This window comes from Aedes aegypti, chromosome 1, assembly GCF_002204515.2.
Source record: "Aedes aegypti strain LVP_AGWG chromosome 1, AaegL5.0 Primary Assembly, whole genome shotgun sequence".
NCBI classification, from domain to species: Eukaryota; Metazoa; Arthropoda; class Insecta; order Diptera; family Culicidae; genus Aedes; species Aedes aegypti.
In genome coordinates this window covers 212,056,020-212,076,263 of record NC_035107.1, presented here as the reverse complement: position 1 = coordinate 212,076,263, position 20,244 = coordinate 212,056,020, and the positions used below count along the sequence as shown (strand labels likewise).

The 20,244-nt window shown below is 37.4% G+C and overlaps 1 protein-coding gene across 1 annotated transcript in view; it reads left to right on the top strand.

Moving 5' to 3' along the window:
- LOC5565237 (zinc transporter ZIP13 homolog) overlaps positions 1–20,244 on the top strand; it is a 79,717-nt gene that overhangs the window by 38,869 nt on the left and 20,604 nt on the right. The window contains exons 2-4 of the mRNA XM_021857475.1: positions 5,710–6,186; positions 16,100–16,219; positions 16,285–16,692. Of these exons, the coding sequence (XP_021713167.1) occupies positions 5,976–6,186; positions 16,100–16,219; positions 16,285–16,692 (739 nt within the window). The 5' untranslated portion in view covers positions 5,710–5,975. The remainder of the gene's footprint in view (positions 1–5,709; positions 6,187–16,099; positions 16,220–16,284; positions 16,693–20,244) is intronic.

Below are 20,244 nucleotides of genomic sequence, written 5' to 3'. Positions count from 1 at the left end.
CAAAACTAAGCATGTGACTGCTCGAACGATATGAAATAGTCTAAGCGTTGCTGTAAGAATATGATTCTTGCCTATATGGACACTTCAGCCAGATTGCCAAATATTGACCGGATTATGAGGTCACTTCCGGCGAATCTGGAGATAAACATTAATAACAGGTAAAACTAGATATGCGACCGCTCAAACTTCATGAAAGAACCTAAGCATTGCTGTAAGACCTTGCTTTTTGCCTGAATGGACACTTTGGCCAGATGACCAGACAATGACCGGATTTCGAGGTCACTTCCAGTGAATCAGGAACAAATAAAGATCATTAAATAAATAGACATGCGACCATTCAGGTATCAGATTACGTATTGATGCTTCGCTCATGAATAAAAGGTAAAACTAGAAATGCGACTACTAAAACTTCATAAAACAAGCTCAGCGTTACTGTATGACCATACTTTTTACATGTATTGATACTTCGGCCATATAACTAAACAGTAACCAGATTCTGAGTTCACTTCCGGCGAACCAAATTAAGTAAAACTGGACATGTGACTACTAAAACTTTATGATTTATCCTAATCGTTTATGTAAGAACATGTTTCTTGTATGTATCAACACTTCAGCCAAATGTCCGGATTTTGAAATCCGTTCTGCTGAACCATGAAACAAATATGAAAAAAGAAATCTATTATATTTTATTAAAAATTGAAAACTTGAAAGTAAAGAAAAAATAAGAATTGTGTACCCAATTCTTATAGCAGAGCTTAGACGATTTTATGAAGTTTGAATGTGTAGACATGATTCACCAAAAGTGACCTCAGATTCCGGTCATTGTCTGGTCGTCTGGCCGAAGTGTCTCTACAGGCAAAGATCATGTTCTTACAGCAATGCTGAGGTTATTTCATAAAGTTTGAGCAGTCGCAAGCCTAGTTTTGAGCTTCATCCATGTTTGTTTCCTGATTCACCGGGAGTGGCCTTAGAATCCGGTCTTTGCCTGCCCAACTTGACGAAAGATCAATAAAGCATGTTCCAGCAGCTACTCTGAGATTATTTCACGAAGTTTGAGCAGTCGCACGTCTGGTCTTACATATTATAGATGTTTATCTCTTGGTTCTCCGGAAGTGACCTCGAAATCCGCTCATATTCTGGTTATCTGGCCGAAGAATCGGTTGATGCAAGAAGTATGTTATTACCACAACGTTGAGATTACTTCATGAAGTTTGAGTCTGTTCATCAGGCCGAAGTATTCAAGTATACAATACAAACAAAAGCCCGTTCTTATAGCAACGCTGATGCTATTTCTTGAAATTTGAGCGGTCACATGCCTAGTTTTGCCAATTACACTGTTCGACAAAAATTTTTTTTTGACTGGATCAGGAACGCGGTTATATGGGTCTTGAAGTGCAAGAAAAGTGTAGAAAGAGGACGTTTTCAAATGATTTGCAGCACCCCTGGATTAGTTTTTGACAAAGTTTGAAAATTTTGCATTTTTCATCAAAAAAAGCGTAATAAGCAAAATATTAATATATTATCAAATTCAATTATTCAACCATTGAATTAGTCAAATCAATATTTTTTAGCCCTAGATCGCTTCAGGGAAACGTGCACCATTTCAGAAGAATATTGGCATCATTTTTATATATGAATTTGGAATGTTAACGATCATTAAACAAGCATATGAGGATGTGCAGCATATAAATACTACTTATTTTTCTATTCCACACATCTGGTTCATTATATAATAATTATTATAGGTTCAAGAAGACGCTTGATTAGGATTTAATTTTTTGCTCCATTTTATAAAGCAATGAGCAATGCAATCCAGTAACATTTGATTTCAACAAGGATACGAATACGGAAAATTGATGTGTCTGTTATGTTTATATGGGCTGGTTGGTCTAATAAACTCTTGGCAGTAATACAAAATTAGGTTGGACACTGACATGTAAGTGGTCTTACATGAGCTAGTCGGTTTATCAGGAGCCGATGGCAAAGTCTGTGAAAAATGTCATAATAATGTTATTTGCGATTTTCAAAGATTTTTAAAGGTACTCATTAAGAATAGATTACCTATCGTGAGGTCCATTTGTTATCAGAATATCCCTAGAAATTACAGACTAACGTAAAATAGCAACCAATAATTCAGTAATCAACATTTCCACATTTTTTGTGACAACATTTGACAGCCACTCAGGCAGGCATGAGATCTTTTTGATTCAGTTTGCGCACAATACTAATCATTTGTGAAAACTGATTTAGTGGTAACATGCCTATTTCTTACTTGTAAGATGATACAATTTCTGGTTAAACCATTTCCGATTTTTTTTTGTTGGTTCTACATTTTACATATTTTTCAGCAATTTTAATCAAACTTTCAAATAAAGCGTTAGTTTCTTGTTCAATGGGATGTTTTCTTCAAATGGGTTTAGTTGTAAGCATATTGGAAACATAAAGAAGTCGACCATTAAGGTTTATTTTAAACTCGTCTCCCATATAAGGACAAACGTGTCCATTTATGAGCCCCCATTCCCATATCCTCGAAACGAGTAAAAATGCTTTTCAATTAAGTGAAGAAACAATTTATCCATACATTTGTGATAAACAATTTTGCGAAACTTCACGTAATTTATATATTTCTTTCTTTAAACAAGAAGACATAGAAAAACAAGTGTTTTACTCATTTTGAATACATCACAATTATTTGTGAAATTCATTCCAAATCTCAAAACTGAAAGTTTGATTAAAATTGCCAAAAAACATGTGAAATTTAGAACCGAAAAATAAAAAAATATCGGAAATGGTTTAACCAGAAATTGTTTCATCTTACAAGTAAGAAGTAGGCATGTTACCACTAAATCAATTTTCACAAATGATTAGTATTGTGCACAGACTGAATCAAAAAGAGCTCATGCCTGCCTGAGCGGCTTTCGCAAAAAATGTGATAATGATGATTACTAAATTATTTGCTGCTATTTTATGTTATTCTGTAATTTTCCTAGGGATATTCCGAGGAAAATGAATGTCACGATAAGTAAACAATTATTAATGAGTACCTATCGAAATATTTAGAAATTGCAAATAACAATGTTATCACATATTTTTACAGACATCGTCTCCTGATAAACCGACTAGCGCATGTAAGACCACTTATATGTCAGTGTCCAACCTATATAAATTTTGTATTTCTGCTGAGAGTTTATTAGACCAACCAGCCCATATATTCACATCACATCACAGACACATCAATTTTCCGTAGTCGTATCCTTGTTGAACTCAAATGTTACTGGATTGCATTGCTCATTGCTTTATAAAATGGAGCAAAAAAAATAAATCATAATCAAGCGTCTTCTTGAACCTATAATAATTATTATATAATGAACCAGATGTGTGGAATAGAAAAATAAGTAGTATTTATATGGTGCACATCCTCGTATGCTTGTTTAATGATCGTTAACATTCCAAATTCATATATAAAAATGATGCCAATATTCTTCTGAAATGGTGCACGTTTCCCTGAAGCGATCTAGGGCTAAAAAATATTGATTTGACTAATTTAATGGTTGAATAATTGAATTTGAAAATATATTGATATTTTTCTTATTACGCTTTTTTTTGATGAAAAATGCAAAATTTTCAAACTTTGTCAAAAAATAATCCAGGGGTGCTGCAAATCATTTGAAAACGGCCTCTTTCTACACTTTTCTTGCACTTCAAGACCCATATAACCGCGTTCCTGATCCAGTCAAAAAAAATTTTTTGTCGAACAGTGTTATATATGTTTGTTTCTGATTCACCGGAAGTGACCTCAGAATCCGGACAACGTTTGACAATATCTGGTCGAAGTGTCCATATAGCAAAAAAAGGAAAGAAGCATGTTCTAACAGCAACGCTGCGGCTATTTCTCGAAAACTTATTCAAATAGTCTCAAGTCAAAAAAGTGAATAAACTTACTTTATTGATCCTACGTGTTCCGCAGACGAAATTGTACATGTTCCGCTCCTACCCAACTAGATTTTAGAACGTTTAATTTCCGGATTTACAAAACGACGAAAGTAAGATTTTCAACTTTCGCAACCTAACCACTACTTTCGCCGCCCCGCTGTATAGAGAGACAAAGTGAATTAACCACGAATCAAAACAAAACACTACTTGAGTCGATTTTACACTGGTAGAAAAACGTCGAAAGTAACTGTATGGAACGGCTTATCATTTTGTTATAATTATTTTTGTTGAAAATAATAGAAACTACCTAGTTTTCGAACGCGATCTGATTGTATGCAAAATTTGAGCGATGTACACGGCGAAAAAATGTTAAAAGGGTGATTCATTTTAAAACAGTTTTAGAAGACAGGTTGTGATTCTTCTCAATTAGTTTTCTCAAAACCGTATGAAAGTTACTTACGTCGATTTGAAAAAGTAATCGAGATTTCATGAAGTTTGAGCAGTCACATGACTAGTTTCAAGCTTCTTCCATATTTGTCTCCTGGTTCATCGGAAGTAACCCTACAGCCCAGCCTTGGCCATATGGTACAATTGACAATATTGAGAGTTGATGTCTTGCATTGGCTTCCTGAGCTGATTTCATGACATTGAAGTAGCCACATATGTTGATTCAGGTCAAATTTATATGTGTTCCTTGACCTCGGCTTCTACCCGTAAAGTACTTCCGGAACCAGGTTCTGGCTTTCGTCCCATGCAAGAAAATAAACCAAATAGTGTATTCTTGCCTTGGTCCGTTACATAATGTCTAAAAATTGTTAAAACTTATCGTTAAACATTGGTTTCGTTGTTGAAGTTATAAAATATGTGACTAGGGAACACTTATTTCCGGTTGAAAAACATGTCCAGACTTGAACTTCCGGTTTGAAAACACCACTTGCAGGAAGTCTAACTCATCCCATCGATCATAGTGAAAATCGCGTTTCGTTAAACTTATTTGTTTCTGAGCTCTCCGAGATGAGCCAGCCTCGGGCTACAAATCTCGTTAATAAAGATAATAATAATAATAATGTTTCTGAGCACAAGTCGATTGAACATAAAAGGTCTGTCCTGGGGCTTTGAGGGTTAATAAATATTTATTTATTGATTGTGGGCCCCTCGGCATTGACCATTCCAGTTATCTTCAAATTGGTTTTGCTTTTCTTTTTACGTTTTGTTTGCTAAGAAACGAAGTATAATTTTACCACGATTTGGGGGCCCCTAGTAGGTGCCCGTTGCGGACCTCTTAGCTACACTACTGACTCCGTTGCTACTAGTACTGTGTTTTATGGATATCCTATCTTCTATGGAAAAAACACGAAGAAAACACCTACAACTATTGGTCCAATTACCCTATTTGATTGATGTAGATAACTTGTGCTTCTTTCGATTGAGAAACGATAATGGACCAACACGATTCAACACTTTCCGAATCGACTCACGCCGCTCTCTGCTATTTACCCATCAGCTGTTATGACTAAAACAGCCCTCTATCTACAAGTATTACCTCGCAATACTGTTACAGTAAGAAATATCTCACTCAGAGAGGAGGTTCTATATACCTACTCGCGAACCAGTTCTCAGTCCGGCTCAAGTCGACGCGTAGTAGATTTGGTAAACAGTTCAGATTCACTTTCCGGCTGCGACGGTCGTCTTTCTTCCGATGTTCTTTCCATAGTTCAACGTTCAAGTTATACCTACTAATTCTAAATCATCCTACCCGATCTCGATTCGTTCCAGAACACCGGGAAAGAGCACAACCCCCCCGTGGCGACCAATCGACCGAGTGAAATCCGCGAAACCAAACCGTGGTGCTGCAACAAAAGCTCGCGCGAAATAAATATGTGTCGCTAAATCGTCGTGTGAATTGCTTGCCTCAGACTCAAAGCGTTAATCAACTCGCCGTTGTGTAAAATAATTTGTGTTCGGGTATTGTTGGGCCCAGACAGCGTAGTAGTTCCAGGAAGATCGCAGGAATCCAGAATTTGGATTGGACTCCGTGAGGCATGAACATCTCGACGGCCTTCATGGACGAGACGTTCGTCTACCTGTACCGGGAGGTGATGGAAAACTACGTGCCGGAGTATTTCAAATCGATGGAGTACACCCCGTGGATTTTCTCGCTGCTCGGATCGGCCCTGATCGGCCTGAGTGGGATCCTACCGCTGGCGGTGATCCCCGTGGGCACCGGAGGAGGCGATAAGGAGTTTAAGGATCGTAAGTAGATTTAAGATTTATAATTTTCGATTTCATTTTCTGCGAACGCTGTCTGTCTGCGATGGGTGGGATGTGCGATATTCTTCTTTTTTTTACATTACGTGACTAATGGGACAAACCCTGCTTCTCAGCTTACACTATATGCCCAGGGAAGTCTAGGAAATTGCCATTACCAAAAGATTCTGTGGCAGCGAAATGCGTGGCAATTTTCGTCTCAACCCAGAGTGGGCGATCGCGTTGCTGGTACTAGCTACAAGTGCTAACATGTGTTGTGTTGTTGCAGGAACGTAATGTAGTGTGCAGACGACAAAGAGACGGATATAAGGCGAGTTGAATGTTTTTCGTTTGCGATAAGACTGGCCGTTCTGTGCGGTGGTCAAGTTCGAGAATTGCAAATGCTTCGACACCTTTACACACGATAATGGTATGAAAGTGAAGACGTTTGTTGGGATTTTAAATGCGTCGATGGGAACTTGTTCCCATTCTGACTGTATCAAGTCTGACATATGATAACACTGCAACATCGATACTGAAGTAGGACATTTTAGCAAATAGGGCAAACGCTCCCTCAATGGAGGTAGCTTGAATAGTGGAGGAAGTGTGTTTGGCAACTTTTTTTACAGGGGGGAAATCTGGAAACAGATCCCCTAAGAAGGTATCTCAGGGGTGCGGGGATGACGCACCAACGACGACCCGCTAAAACTAACCCATGCACTGTACTTGAGCAATTCTTTTTGAACTGCTCAAGTGGTGTACAGTGCATCGACATTACCCTTGGCCTCAGACCCTTATCTCCCCGGAACCACCTTACGGTATTTCTCCGGGGAGGGGCCAATGCTTATAGCACAACACATGTAACAGAAGTAGCCTAGGCAAACTGATTCTCCTAGTCGACTTTAACAATGTTACAAGAGACCAGTCTTGGCAGGGCTAATCCTCTGCAGCCAACTCTGATGCTACTCTTAAGCACATTGCACTATGGTCCAGGAATCAGTTTCACGCAGAAAGATGCATTTTGAGCTTTAGAATGAAACATTAGACAAAAACGGTCTTCTACAAAGTTGTTTGTATTAGTAAGGTCCTTTGTTTGGTGTTATTAAAAATTAGGGTGAACCACATTTACATAGAAATCGTGTACCTAACTTTCTTATTTGTAGAAATTATATTATACATGCTTCAGCAAATCAATTCAATTTCAAGCAACTTTGCCAAAAAAAGTTTTTTTGTATCTCTTAAATTGACCGATCTAGAGCTCTTTTCCTACGGTGACAAAGGGTGGTCCGAAAAAAACTGGTTTTCTGGCTCTAGAGTTTTCAATTCAAATTTCTCATCAAAGTAGTCTATGAAACACTTTTAGAGCTTTAAAAAATGCGTATTTTTGTGAGTGAAGGAACTCGCTATCCCCTTCCGTTTGGGAGTTATGGACCGATGCACGAGTTCATCATTTGACGTTTGAGCGGTGCCGTGTTATTTACGTGACCATGGCAACGAGTGAATTCTGCACCGCTCATACGTCATATAAGTGAACTCGTGCACTGGTGCATTGTTGTTTTTCTCTCAAAAACATGCCTACTTTGATTGTGAATATCTCTGATTGGGGCAAACATAAAAAATATCTTTTGACGGCATTAAAAAGAAAAAATAAAATTGTATATTATATCAAAAAACTATAGATGTGTTATTTTTGTAACTCTAATAAAATGTCTTGAAAAACAAATATTTTTTATATATACCAGTATTTTTGCAAATAAAAAAGTTGATTATATGATTTGTGTGATAATGTGGACCACCCTAGTTTTAAATGACACAGTATGAAAGCTTACATTTTTAAAAACAATTTTGTAGAAGATCATTTTTGTCTAAAATTTTATTTTCATGCTCAAAATGCAAAATAATAAAGAAATACATACTATAAAAATCTTCAAAATAGTTTTAGAGCCCTATCTTTCTTGTTACAGATTTCTCGTCAAAGTCGTCTATGAACGACTTCTAGAATTTAACAAAACGAAAATTTCCATGCAAAAATATTTATTTATTTATTTATTTATTTATTTATTTTCATACCTCAACTGATCGATGTCTTAATGAGGATTAAGATGGGGAAAAGCCCTTTTGCATGAACTGCAGTCCAATCAAAAGGGCGTAAAAACCCCATATCTTTTCAAAACAAAATACAATGGATTACATACAGATTAAAAATAATACATAAAAAATATAAAATACAAAACGACATTTCTACGCAATAAATACTTAAACAGAGCTATGAGAGAAGTAATCATTTGTCAAGTTCATACGCAGCTGTATTCGTCACTCGTTGTATTGAAGAAAGATGACCGAGAACAAAAAAGAAAAGAACACTCAAGAAGCATCATTTAAAACTTTTAAAATTATTGGACTGGGACTCACCTAATTGCAACACAATTTTGCTCACTCAGATTCCGGATGTAGAGAGAAACGTCTTAGTCTGCTTTTGAATACTGAAGCAGAGATGGAATCTATTTTAGTTCAAAAGTTAAAAAAGTTTTTTTGCTAAAAATCCTTTGTTTTTCAGGGCATTTTATTAGAGTTACAAAAATAACACGTCTGCATTTTTTTGATATAATATACAATTTTATTTTGTCTTTTTAATGCCGTCAAAAGATATTTTTTTTGTTTGCCCCAATCAGAGATTTTCACAATCAAAGTAGGCATGTTTTTGAAAGAAAACAACAATAACTCCCAAACGGAAGGGGATAGCGAGTTCCTTCACTCACAAAAATACGCATTTTTTAAAGCTCTAACAGTGTTTCATAGACTACTTTGATGAGAAATTTGAATTGAAAACTCTAGAGCCAGAAAACCAGTTTTGTTCGGACCACCCTATGTCACCGTAGGAAAAGAGCTCTAGATCGGTCAATTTAAGAGATACAAAAAAACTTTTTTGGCAAAGTTGCTTGAAATTGAATGATTTACAACTTTGCTGGAGCATGTATAATATAATTTCTACAAATAAGAAAGTTAGTTACACGATTTCTATGTAAATGTGGTCCACCCTAATTCTTAATAACACCAAACAAAGGACCTTACTAATACAAACAACTTTGTAGAAGACCGTTTTTGTCTAATGATTAATTGTTAAGCTCAAAATGCATCTTTTCGCGTAAAACTGATTCCTGGACCACTGTGCATTGTCCTGTACGTGCTTTCCAACCGCTTTAGGTTTCTGCTAGTTCTAAGCGCTTTTGACCAGATTGGTCCTTCATACCTTAGTAAGGATAGCGCCACGCTTGCCAGGAGCTTGCGTTAGCTGGCAATTACAGCAGAGCAGTTGGACATCATTCTCGAAAGCGCTGCTATAGCCGTATATGCCCTTTTGCAGGCATATTCAACGTGGCTAGCGAAGCTAACAAGGGAGGGTCACGATCACGCCCCCCCGGGGATTTCAACCGGACTATTTTCGTTGGATTCTATATGTCAAAATATGGAAAAATCCAAAGCCTTTCGGGTGATGGGCCAGTGTGTAGCCAGGAGGGGCTCTTAAAGGTGCAAATTTTTGCATATCAAATATAATCGTAAAATTTTCTGATTCAACAAAAACTATAATTTTAATGCTAATTGCAGTAGTTGCAGACAGAATGTATCATTATCCATAATAAAAATGTATATTTTTATACTGCCGTGAATCGCAAGTCAGTCCCATCTGCATTATCGTCAAAATTGAGTTGAGTTCAGTTTTCAACATATCTTCCAATGTTCTTTCAGCTGCCTTAATGAGATAATAAGAATTATTCAGAAAAAGTATGAAAAACAGCAAGTCAAAGTGTCCCACAACGAAAAGTAATCGCATATCTGTCCCACAAAAGATTTGCTCACCATGTAACACAAAAATGAATCGTGTTTTGATCATCTTTATATTTTTCTCAGAAAGATATCGTAGTGAAAAGCATTTTGTGAAAGTTTCATTAAGATTTGAACATGTTTCAATCCTCTGGAAAATTTTGAATATTCGTATGGAAAACGAGTTTGGAAACTTCACACCCCATTTTCTCAGTGCCTACTTTTTACAGATGGTACTGACTTGCGATTCACGGCAGTATACCAGAGGCGTAATCGGGTGAAAACTCGTGGATACAGTTTTTATAATAACCTATATTTTTTTTGTATGTTGATTTCCGACCGCTTGACGCTATTCCCACCTTTACCACGAAAATGGAGAAAGGCCACATATTTTCTCCAGTTGTGTAGATAGGAAGGCCAAACATAAAGGCAAAATCACGATTTTGTGTAAAGTTTATGGATGGTTTTCAAATTGACACCAAGCATATTTTTTCATTCGAATGGATTTAAATGTAAAAATCGGTACCTTAAGTACAAGTGAAAATTTATTGAAAACAACTTCAAAGGCCTCATGGATGTATGTTAATGTCTCATCGAGTGTACATTATAACGAGATTTGACAGAATATATATCTTACATATCGCTGTCTGCCAATTTGCAAAATATTGACCATAAACTAGTATTAACGTATCGAAGGGTTCCGATTGATTTGCAATATAATCGCACTTGAAGAACATCAAAACATATAAGGTTTTCAAACCATTTGGAAGTAAATTGTTTGGGTGAAAAAAATTGAACTCGAAGATCATAGTCCCTGTGCCAAATATTGATGTTGTTTTTAGTTATCAGTAGTGTATCTGCCAGAAACCAGAAAAAGTATTTATATGAACGGGATAAGTAAGTACACAACGGGTGGTTGCGCGATACCAGATAGCCAGAATCTATCTCATGATGAATTTAACGTTTTTAGGGACTGTCGATTTATAAAAGACATTATCTTTATTAGAGGTCCAAGAACCGATCAATAGAAGAACTTTTTATCTTCCGATCAAATGCGATCACAGAACCTCATGCAGAAATACCACCATGTGAGGAAACGTACGCTGCCTCTTTTCTGGCAACCACTGAAGAATAGTAATCCAATCATCATCCATTCAACTTGTGGTGATTTATCACTCAAAGTATGCCATGACTACTCCAAGATCATTATCATTCAAGTTGTCAAGTAAGATGAACAAGAAACTCCACACTACTGTAATATATTCTTCCAGCAATTTTGCCTTGATTGGATGAAAAATTATTAATTCATTTCCTTATAATATTTTTATATAAAAAACCCATATTGATTGAAAAATCCCTCTTCTTGGTTATGCGACCTTGCCGCGATGGGAGGGCATAATCCATTAGCCCATATGATGGAAACCAAAGGCGTAACCTGTAGTGGTGGTATCACATTTTGGCACTTTTTGCTTAAAGCCGCGTCATAATTCATATGGCATAGACGCAATAATATCTCGGATGTGATCCAACGGACATTCTGCGTCATTGATAGAATTGATGCCCATTTCAAATAATTAATCTATTCGAAGTGGACATTAATACTATTGGTGACGTTCAGTTTGCGTTTTGCTAACCAGAATGATCCGTAGCCACTCTTACTATTAGCTAGCTAGATACATCGTTATCATATACGACGTAGGGAATACATAGGAACTCTTAGGAAAATTACAAGTAGATTCACTGAGTAAAAATAAGTGGCGACAATCTTATTTTAATATGGTTTTTACATTGCCATAATAAGAAATACCTCTTTTGTAACAGCAGTATAAATAATCTAATTCCAGCTTCATTTTCGCAAAATTCACAAGTAGAAAGTAGGCGTTGTGAAGCATTGCATTTGCCACCGAAAAGTGAATCATGTAGGAGACTGTAATAGAAGCCTAAGGTAACTTTACTTTTCAATATTCACTATAAAATGACTGTGGAAAGTAAGACGCTGAGATCGATCATTAGGGTACACTTGCTAGTTTCGAAAAATTGTTGAACAGACAAGGAAAGCGACTTTTTTCTTCAAGGATATATGAACGTAATTACCAATAAATACTTTTAACAACAACAAATTAAATTAACTAGAACTACTACTAAACAGCCTAATTTTGTTAAAACTTGACGACAATTGACATTTAAGACTCCAATCTAACGTAAAAGACAGGAGTAATCAGAATAGCACTTGAATGACAAATTATTCAAAACCATTTCGACTAGACAGTATTAGTAATGACACTACTACACTACTATTTCAAACAAATTCTGATAGAGCTGCTGATTTTCACAATGCTTCCTTTTCTCAGAAGCAAGGGAATATGGGTACTTTTCAAAAACTACCACGTCACAATACTAATAAAAAAGCAGTGTTCATGTGGGCGCCATTGCCTAGTCCGTCTGAGTATTGGTCCTGGTAGAGGGGAAACTTGGCAAAAGCCAGACCGAGGGTTCAGCCTTGACAAGTTAAGCTGTCAGGCAGCTCCAACTGAATACCATACAAAAAAAAAAAAAAACATGTTGATTGAAAAATACACAACATAATTCTTTTGAATGTCTTGAAAACTGATATTTGATAGAGGTTCAAAATCGTGACCTGAAAACATGAAATAGATTTAATTTACAAAAGTAATACTCTGCATGGTATTTCTATAACTAATAATTGATAATATGACGAATTTTATTTTACGAAATTGTAGCAACAACTTTTTAATAAAAATCATTTTTATTAAAGTGTACCTATGCGGGGTAACTTGCAAGTAATAATTCATCAATCAACTACAAACACTTGTTAAAAATATTGTTCAGTTAAGATATTGGACTTTGATGATTTAACGCCTCTTTTTCCCATACAAAAATAGCTCAATTATTTTCTTACAAAAACGTATTCAAAAAGCTCTTGTACTGGTTCGGTTGCTTTAAATACATGAATAACAATACTTAACATGCGTGACTAATAAAAAATATCAACATTTTGTTGGCAAAACCAATATTAGCATTGAGTGTTGCAAGTCACCCCGCACAAGGACGTTTAAAAAAATTCACCTTTTTGATGACTTTTGATATGACAAAATAATTCGACTCAATCTTCTGTCATCCCATTCTGTAGGCGGGCCAGCCATTAAAAGTTCTACTGGGAATTTAGATTTTTAAATGACTTTTAGATCATGGTTTTGGTTGATTGAAGTTGAAAAGTGTTGCAAGTCATCCCGTTTGACCAAAGACAAATTAAAGACCTCCATGTCCCTTGCAGTTGCCCAAAATTTTATGGCTCATAAGGTAATCTAGAATGCCGTGAAAAGTGTACTGCGATCTGTCAAGCTTGGGTACCTTTTGCACTACCGAGGGACCGAATGCAGTACCAGAAGTGGTACCCAATCTGAGCTCGAGTGGGACGGACCTGGTTTGACGGTACTTCCCAATGGACCGATGCACGAGTTCACCATTTGACGTTTAAGCGGTGCCGTGTTATTTATGTAACCATGGCAACGAGTGAATTCGGCACCGCTCAAACGTCAAATTAGTGAACTCGTGCATCAGTCCATACTGGCAAAAAATGTATACTGGGTACTCGATTTACTCAATGCCTACTTTTGTCGAATGTTACAAATATGCAGTTATGAGCAGTTCAGCCGTTCAGCCCTAGGCTGGTTCACCTCAGATTTTTTTTTGTTATGAACTGGGGAGTGCGAACTAGACATCAACAAGCAGCTAGGCTGCCGTCAAGGTTAAATTTTTATAAAAATGATCAGAGTATGCCTAGGAGTGTGCGATTATTACTTAGTCACGAAAAAAAATGTTATACATTACATTCTATGTGGTACAAAAACTGCCAAAATTTGAAGAAACAATTTAGTTAGTCTTATTCATGCCTGAGTTGTTAAACACATATATTTCTTACTAAATTACGTTCAGAAACTATCTGATTCAACCAATTTATTTGATTTATTGCCTGCACCAAATTGCGCATTTTAAGTGTGCACCTTGAAATTGGTTTCCTGCGAGACAAGCAAACAAACAACGGTTAGAAAATATTGTTGTGTTCAAATTGAATATTACGCGTTGCAAGAAATTGATTCCGGGAAAATCCATAGTTTTTGATCGCTAAATTTTCCGGTAAAATCATCATAGTCACCGCTGACTAAGAAAAGTAATAATTTTGTTTATGCTGTTTCAACTGTCAAGATAAATTTGATGGCTTCAACGGGCTTCGCTTGAAAAATTCCAGGCATTGGATTGATTTAACAATCTCTACAATTGTAGTAGCATTTGGGAAAACTAGAAAACCATATAACATGTACCCGCAGCATGTTGGATTTCGAAATATTGGTTCAAAATCATGAAACTCCTACCATTATTACTACTATCAATGAAATGTAAATGATTGGGATACCAGATTGCCCGCAATTTATCAAGTGGAACAGTTTTAATGCCATAAACCACGGGAGACAAAGAGGACCGTCTAACATAGAAACCTAGAATGGCTATGTTCAACTCACGGTTGAACCACATGCATGGAACCCACATCTAAAAACAGGATATATGTTGGATTTTAATATTTCGTACCTGATAGTTTAACCAATTGCGAGTTGTTACAGTTATAAATACGACCAACGTTCAAATAGAAACATATTGGCCTAAATGATGGTTCGTACTTTAGCTATGGACTAATGCACGAGTTCACTTATTTGACGTTTGAGCGGTGCCGAATTCACTCGTTGCCATGGTCACGTAAATAACACGGCACCGCTCAAACGTCTAAAAGTGAACTCGTGCATCGGTCCATTGCAAACCTATAATGTGAACGAATCAAAAAAAGCATGTCCAGAACTGCAATGCTTACTGTGGTTCATTTGCTCTGTGCTTGCTGCGCGTTATTTCCGCGAGCCAATCCAAATTTTTAAATTTCCCCGCAATAACTGAAGCTTTCGAGTCCGCACCCCTTAGATTATGAATATCATCATTGGTTACATTGTGCCATCGTGTACAAAAACATCATCACTTATGTATTGTTTTCGACGACATCCACATACAATTTCTGGTTGTCTAGCCAAGACTGTGAAGCACAAGTTAAAAGATTTATATCTCACTCCCAACACTACCGGTGGGGCTTTGGCCTTCGTCATAACAATATAACTATCTCTACAATCCACAATTTTTATTAAGTTTATTAGTACGGTAAAAGCACCGGTTTTGGCCAGCCTAAGAGAAAATGTCAATAAAAATTCAATGGGAAGCCGTATTTATACTACCAATATGTCAAATGCAAGCTTCCAATCCATATTATGTGTGTAAAATATCAAAATTGAGCTTAAACCATTTTTTCGCCTTGAAAATCCCGTTGGTCAATATAGGCCAACGGAACCAGTTTCGGCCAGAGATTTAACTTTGATTCCTAAATTGGCCAATCGCGCTGATTTCTCATGAGAGTGGCTAAATTAGGAGTGCCCTGGCCAAATTAGGTGTATGGGAGTTAAAATTATAAGGAAAATTAATTGTTTTTCTTGTGTTTTTAATCAATTTGGACTCTATCATATGAATGTGATCTACTGAACACAAAAGGTTTTATGCTGATTGGCTATGTAAAACGGTGTATAATCCACTATGGCTACAATTGGCGTATGGCCAAAACCGGTGCTTCTACCCTAGCTACATAAACATCCATCCATTTCTTCCAAGTGAATCCGATCAGCTCTGTGGTCACTAACCTTTCTCTAGTTCAATCCAAGTTCCACGAAGTTATAACCAACGGAAAAATCCTCCTCATCCGCTATCGAATCACGATTGATCCTTATCATCTCGTACGTGAGCCCAAGAACGCTCTGTGCAGTTCGCGCCGTTAATTGCCGTTTGGTGGTGTCATGCAATTGTCTCCTGGTGCTGAATTTATTGCAGATGTAGGTAATTGCCAGTAGCAGCCGGGAGCCAAATTCACCAATCTAAATCATCCCCTTTCAACATCAGAGTGTCATCATCTTGATCATAGGAAATATTGCTTATTGCTTGCTACCGACCCGTTCGCTAATCTGATTTTCTTTGCCGCCTTTCATTTCAGCCGCCGAATCGAAGACACTCAAAGTGCTGCTGAGTTTTGCCGTCGGTGGTCTGCTGGGAGATGTTTTTCTGCATTTACTGCCCGAAGCGTGGGGCAGTGATGTGTCGTCTGGTGGAGTTGGTAATAATCCATTCAGGTTGCTTTGAGCTTAGTGGACAATTTACAAACTTTCAAACCATTTTCAGATGGCCATCCCTCGATGCGAAGTGGCCTTTGGGTGCTGGGCGGAGTGCTTATTTTTACCATCGTGGAGAAGATCTTCTCCGGGTACACGAATGCCGACGAGAACAATCCGCAGCCCAAGTGTGTCGAGATTGCCACCTGCCTGCTGAGGAAGAGCGGAGGCAAGCTACCGGAGGGATTTGTGGGAACTTGCGGTCAGTCTGGCGGGGCCTGTGATATCGAAGACGTGCCAAATGGGTGCTTCCTGGCAGGGAAATCGACGGAGGAGAAAAAGGAACCCGCCAAGAAGGTGGCTGGCTATCTGAATCTGCTGGCCAATTCAATCGACAATTTTACCCACGGGCTGGCGGTGGCGGGATCGTTTTTGGTGTCCTTCCGGCATGGAGTGCTGGCCACGTTTGCCATTCTTTGTAAGTATTTTGCAATCGGTTTTAACGCTATAGGGTGCGGAGCTGGGCACTTCCATGATTCAATTTGGCATGGGGGGTTTTTCTCGACCGAATTGCCTGAAACTTTGCAATAAGAAGCACTCTAATACGACGCATATTGTGGCTAAATATGAGCTCAGTAGCTTTTAAAAACCCCCACTGCCGAAGTGAATCAAAAGTGCCAAGAATAGGATCCTGCTCCCTACTTAGTGTTTCCAGAGGTCATAAATCCAAAAAATCGACTTCTGAATTCATAGCAATTACCGTAAAGTGCCGTAATTCAGCGCAGTTAAGGAATACAACGATTCAATTTGGTAATTAAAAATAAGTATTGCATCAACAAAAAAGCTTTATGGGTGGATCGCTAGCAAATCTGTTCAAGATTATGGGAAAAATATAAACTAGACTGTATTCATAATTTACAATTGTGATTTTTTTTTAAATAGTTCACTCGTTGAAAATGCCTAATTCTGCGCATTTTTTAAACGCTTTTCCATATTCCGCGCACTCATGAAACAATCAAATTAACATTAATTTTGATAAGGGGCTGCATCCATTAGTTACGTAATACTTAAAATTGAAAATTTTCAACTCCCTCCCCTTCCGTAACACTTTTTGTATGAGAAAACGTAGAGTTTTGTATGAACCGTAACTTTTTAGTCTACGTTCAGTTTTTTATTAACTTTTTGTCTATCACATGAAATAAAGATAACCAAAACCGTGGCATTGGTACGTGTGAATTTCGTCTAGGGGAAAGTGGGGCAATTTGGCCATCTTAAGAAAAGTCGTAATAATTGACATTTTTAGATCAATACACTAGATACGCACGATTTCCGTCGTCTTAAAAAAAACACGAATGAATTTTTCGTCGATTCTTCTGTCGATGGGGTGATATGAGCACCCTATTTTATGTTGTGAAATTATCCCATAGAACCTAACAATTTAATTATTTTATTCACTGAACTGGAAAGTTTAGAAATGAAATACTCTTTCGAAATCTACTGAGCTCATATTTGGCTTAAATATGCTTCGAGAAAAAAAAAACCCATCTTCTTTTTCTTGGCATTAACGTCCTCACTGGGACAGAGCCTGCTTCTCATCTTAGCGTTCTTATGAGCACTTCCACAGTTATTAACTGAAGCTTTCTTTGTCAAAGTTGCCATTTTTGCATTCGATACATAGTGTGGCAGGCACGATGATACCTCATGCCCAGGGAAGTCAAGGAAATTTCCACTACGAAAAGATCCTGGACCGACCGAGAATCGAACCCAGACACCTTCAGCATGGCTTTGCTTTGTAGCAAACTGCACTGTTCATACAATACAAGGACCAGTTCGCATTATTGCTTGGAATCAAAGGGTTTTAAGCAAATCAATTAATGGTATCCACTAGTGATCCTTTATAGAGAGATAAGCGGAAGTAAAATGGAATGATTTGGCAACAGACCAGCAGTGTTGATTTTGCTCGGCGTCGAGAATAATATTGTAACACGGACATGACTTCCTCATATCTAAAACGTGTATATCTTTGAGGTACATCTTCTTCTTCTTCTTTCTGGCGTTACATCCCCACTGGGATAGAGCCTGCTTCTCAGCTTAGTGTTCTTATGAACACTTCCTCAGTTATTAACTGAGAGCTTTCTATGCCAATGACCATTTTTGCATGCGTATATCGTGTGGCAGGTACGAAGATACTCTATGCCCTGGGATGTCGAGAAAATTTCCTTTACGAAAAGATCCTCGACTGGTGGGATTCGAACCCACGACCCTCAGCTTGGTCTTGCTGAATAGCTGCGCGTTTGCCGCTACGGCTATCTGGGCCCCTCTGAGCTACATATCCAAACTAATAAACAGCCGAAAAAATCAACAACTAAAAATCGCATTGACAAAAATTTAAAAAAAGAAACATATTTCATTTTTTGCTTCATGCAAAATTACTTTAACCGAAATAATTTCAAGCGGATTACATTGCTCTTCAAGAAAAGTTCAAAACAAACATAACGCATGTTCGTTTGGCTCACACTTTGACAGAAATGTCAGCTTCCGCGAATCTCTCTTATAAAGGATTACAAGTATCCACTAATGCCACGGGTAACTGAAACTTATTTTTTAAGCAAAAAGAAATCTCATCAGAAGAACCTAAGGGTCATCCATAAATTACGTCACACAAAATATGGCCATTTTCAATCACTCTTCCCCGTATTATCATACTTTTTGTATGGAGGCTTCGTAAATTATGTAGAGATTGTAAAGTTTCCGTGAATCATTTCCCGAGAGTGTGTCGTAATTTGTGGGGTCTTCTACAAATTACTACCTGTTGAACATGTGAACGATATGTTAATAAATCTTCGAGCTGTTTAGTAGAATACCTATACTGCCCATAACTGCATATTTGTAACATTCGACAAAAGTAGGCATTGAGTAAATGGGATACCAAGTTTGCATTTTACTGTAGTATGGGAGGAAACTAAAATTTCAAAAAATCATTAAGAATTCAAAAGAGCTTATTTGAGGCTGAAATTTTGTACAACTCATATCGCTTATTGGGTGAATAGTCTAAAAATAATTCTGATAGAAATTTCGTTGCTACTACCTTATCAGGCTCATGTATAATCTCAATGTGACTGTTATGCGGTTACAATTGCCAATGTGACAAAACAACTTGGTATTTTTTTCGAATTTTCTAGAACAATCTCACAGATTTTAGTAAGTTGATCGAAAGTATATATCATTTGATGACTCTCCATGATATTAACTCAAATTTGTCAAAAATGTCGAATGTGACTGTTATGCAGTTATGGGCAGTATAAGTAGATGAAAAAACCGAATTTAGTACTATACCATTTAATTCCACTAGAGTTTGTATCCTTTGACAGATACGCGTATTTCGACCTCAACTGTAAGGCCGTCTTCAGTGTCGTGTACTAAACTCGACTTATGCTGTTTTTACAATAATTCTTTATGGATTGTATAATATAAATAAGAATCATAAACAAGTATACATTGCCAATGTTATGTGTGGTTCATTATGCTAATGTCGTTTTCGTTTTTAGGAGCTGGGTCGGTGATCAACACATAAACAAACCAATGTCAAATAAATTGTAGTTCGGTCGAACCTGAATCGGGTTGGGGTTGAAACCGTGATTCAGAACGGGTTGCGCCAGTTCCAACCTAGGTTCAAAAACGAATTCGACATAAGTAAATTTTGTGCGCACAGATGTACACACTTAATTTAGAATACCGAATCTCGGCTAATTTCAACCGAGATCCGCACAGCCGAGCTCATGAAAAAAATCTAAGTGTGTATAGACTATTTTGTTGGGGCTGTGCATAAACCACGTGGTATTTTTCCCTGTAAGGGACTGTCCATAAATGACGTAGCATTTAAGGGGGGAGGGGGGGAGTCTACGATTTTGCTACGAACCATGTATTAAGTATGGGAAAATAAGCTACGAAGGGGGAAGGGGTGTCAAAAATTGGTCAAAAGATGCTACGTCATTTATGGACGCTGCCTAAGTGGGCTATCCCGATATTC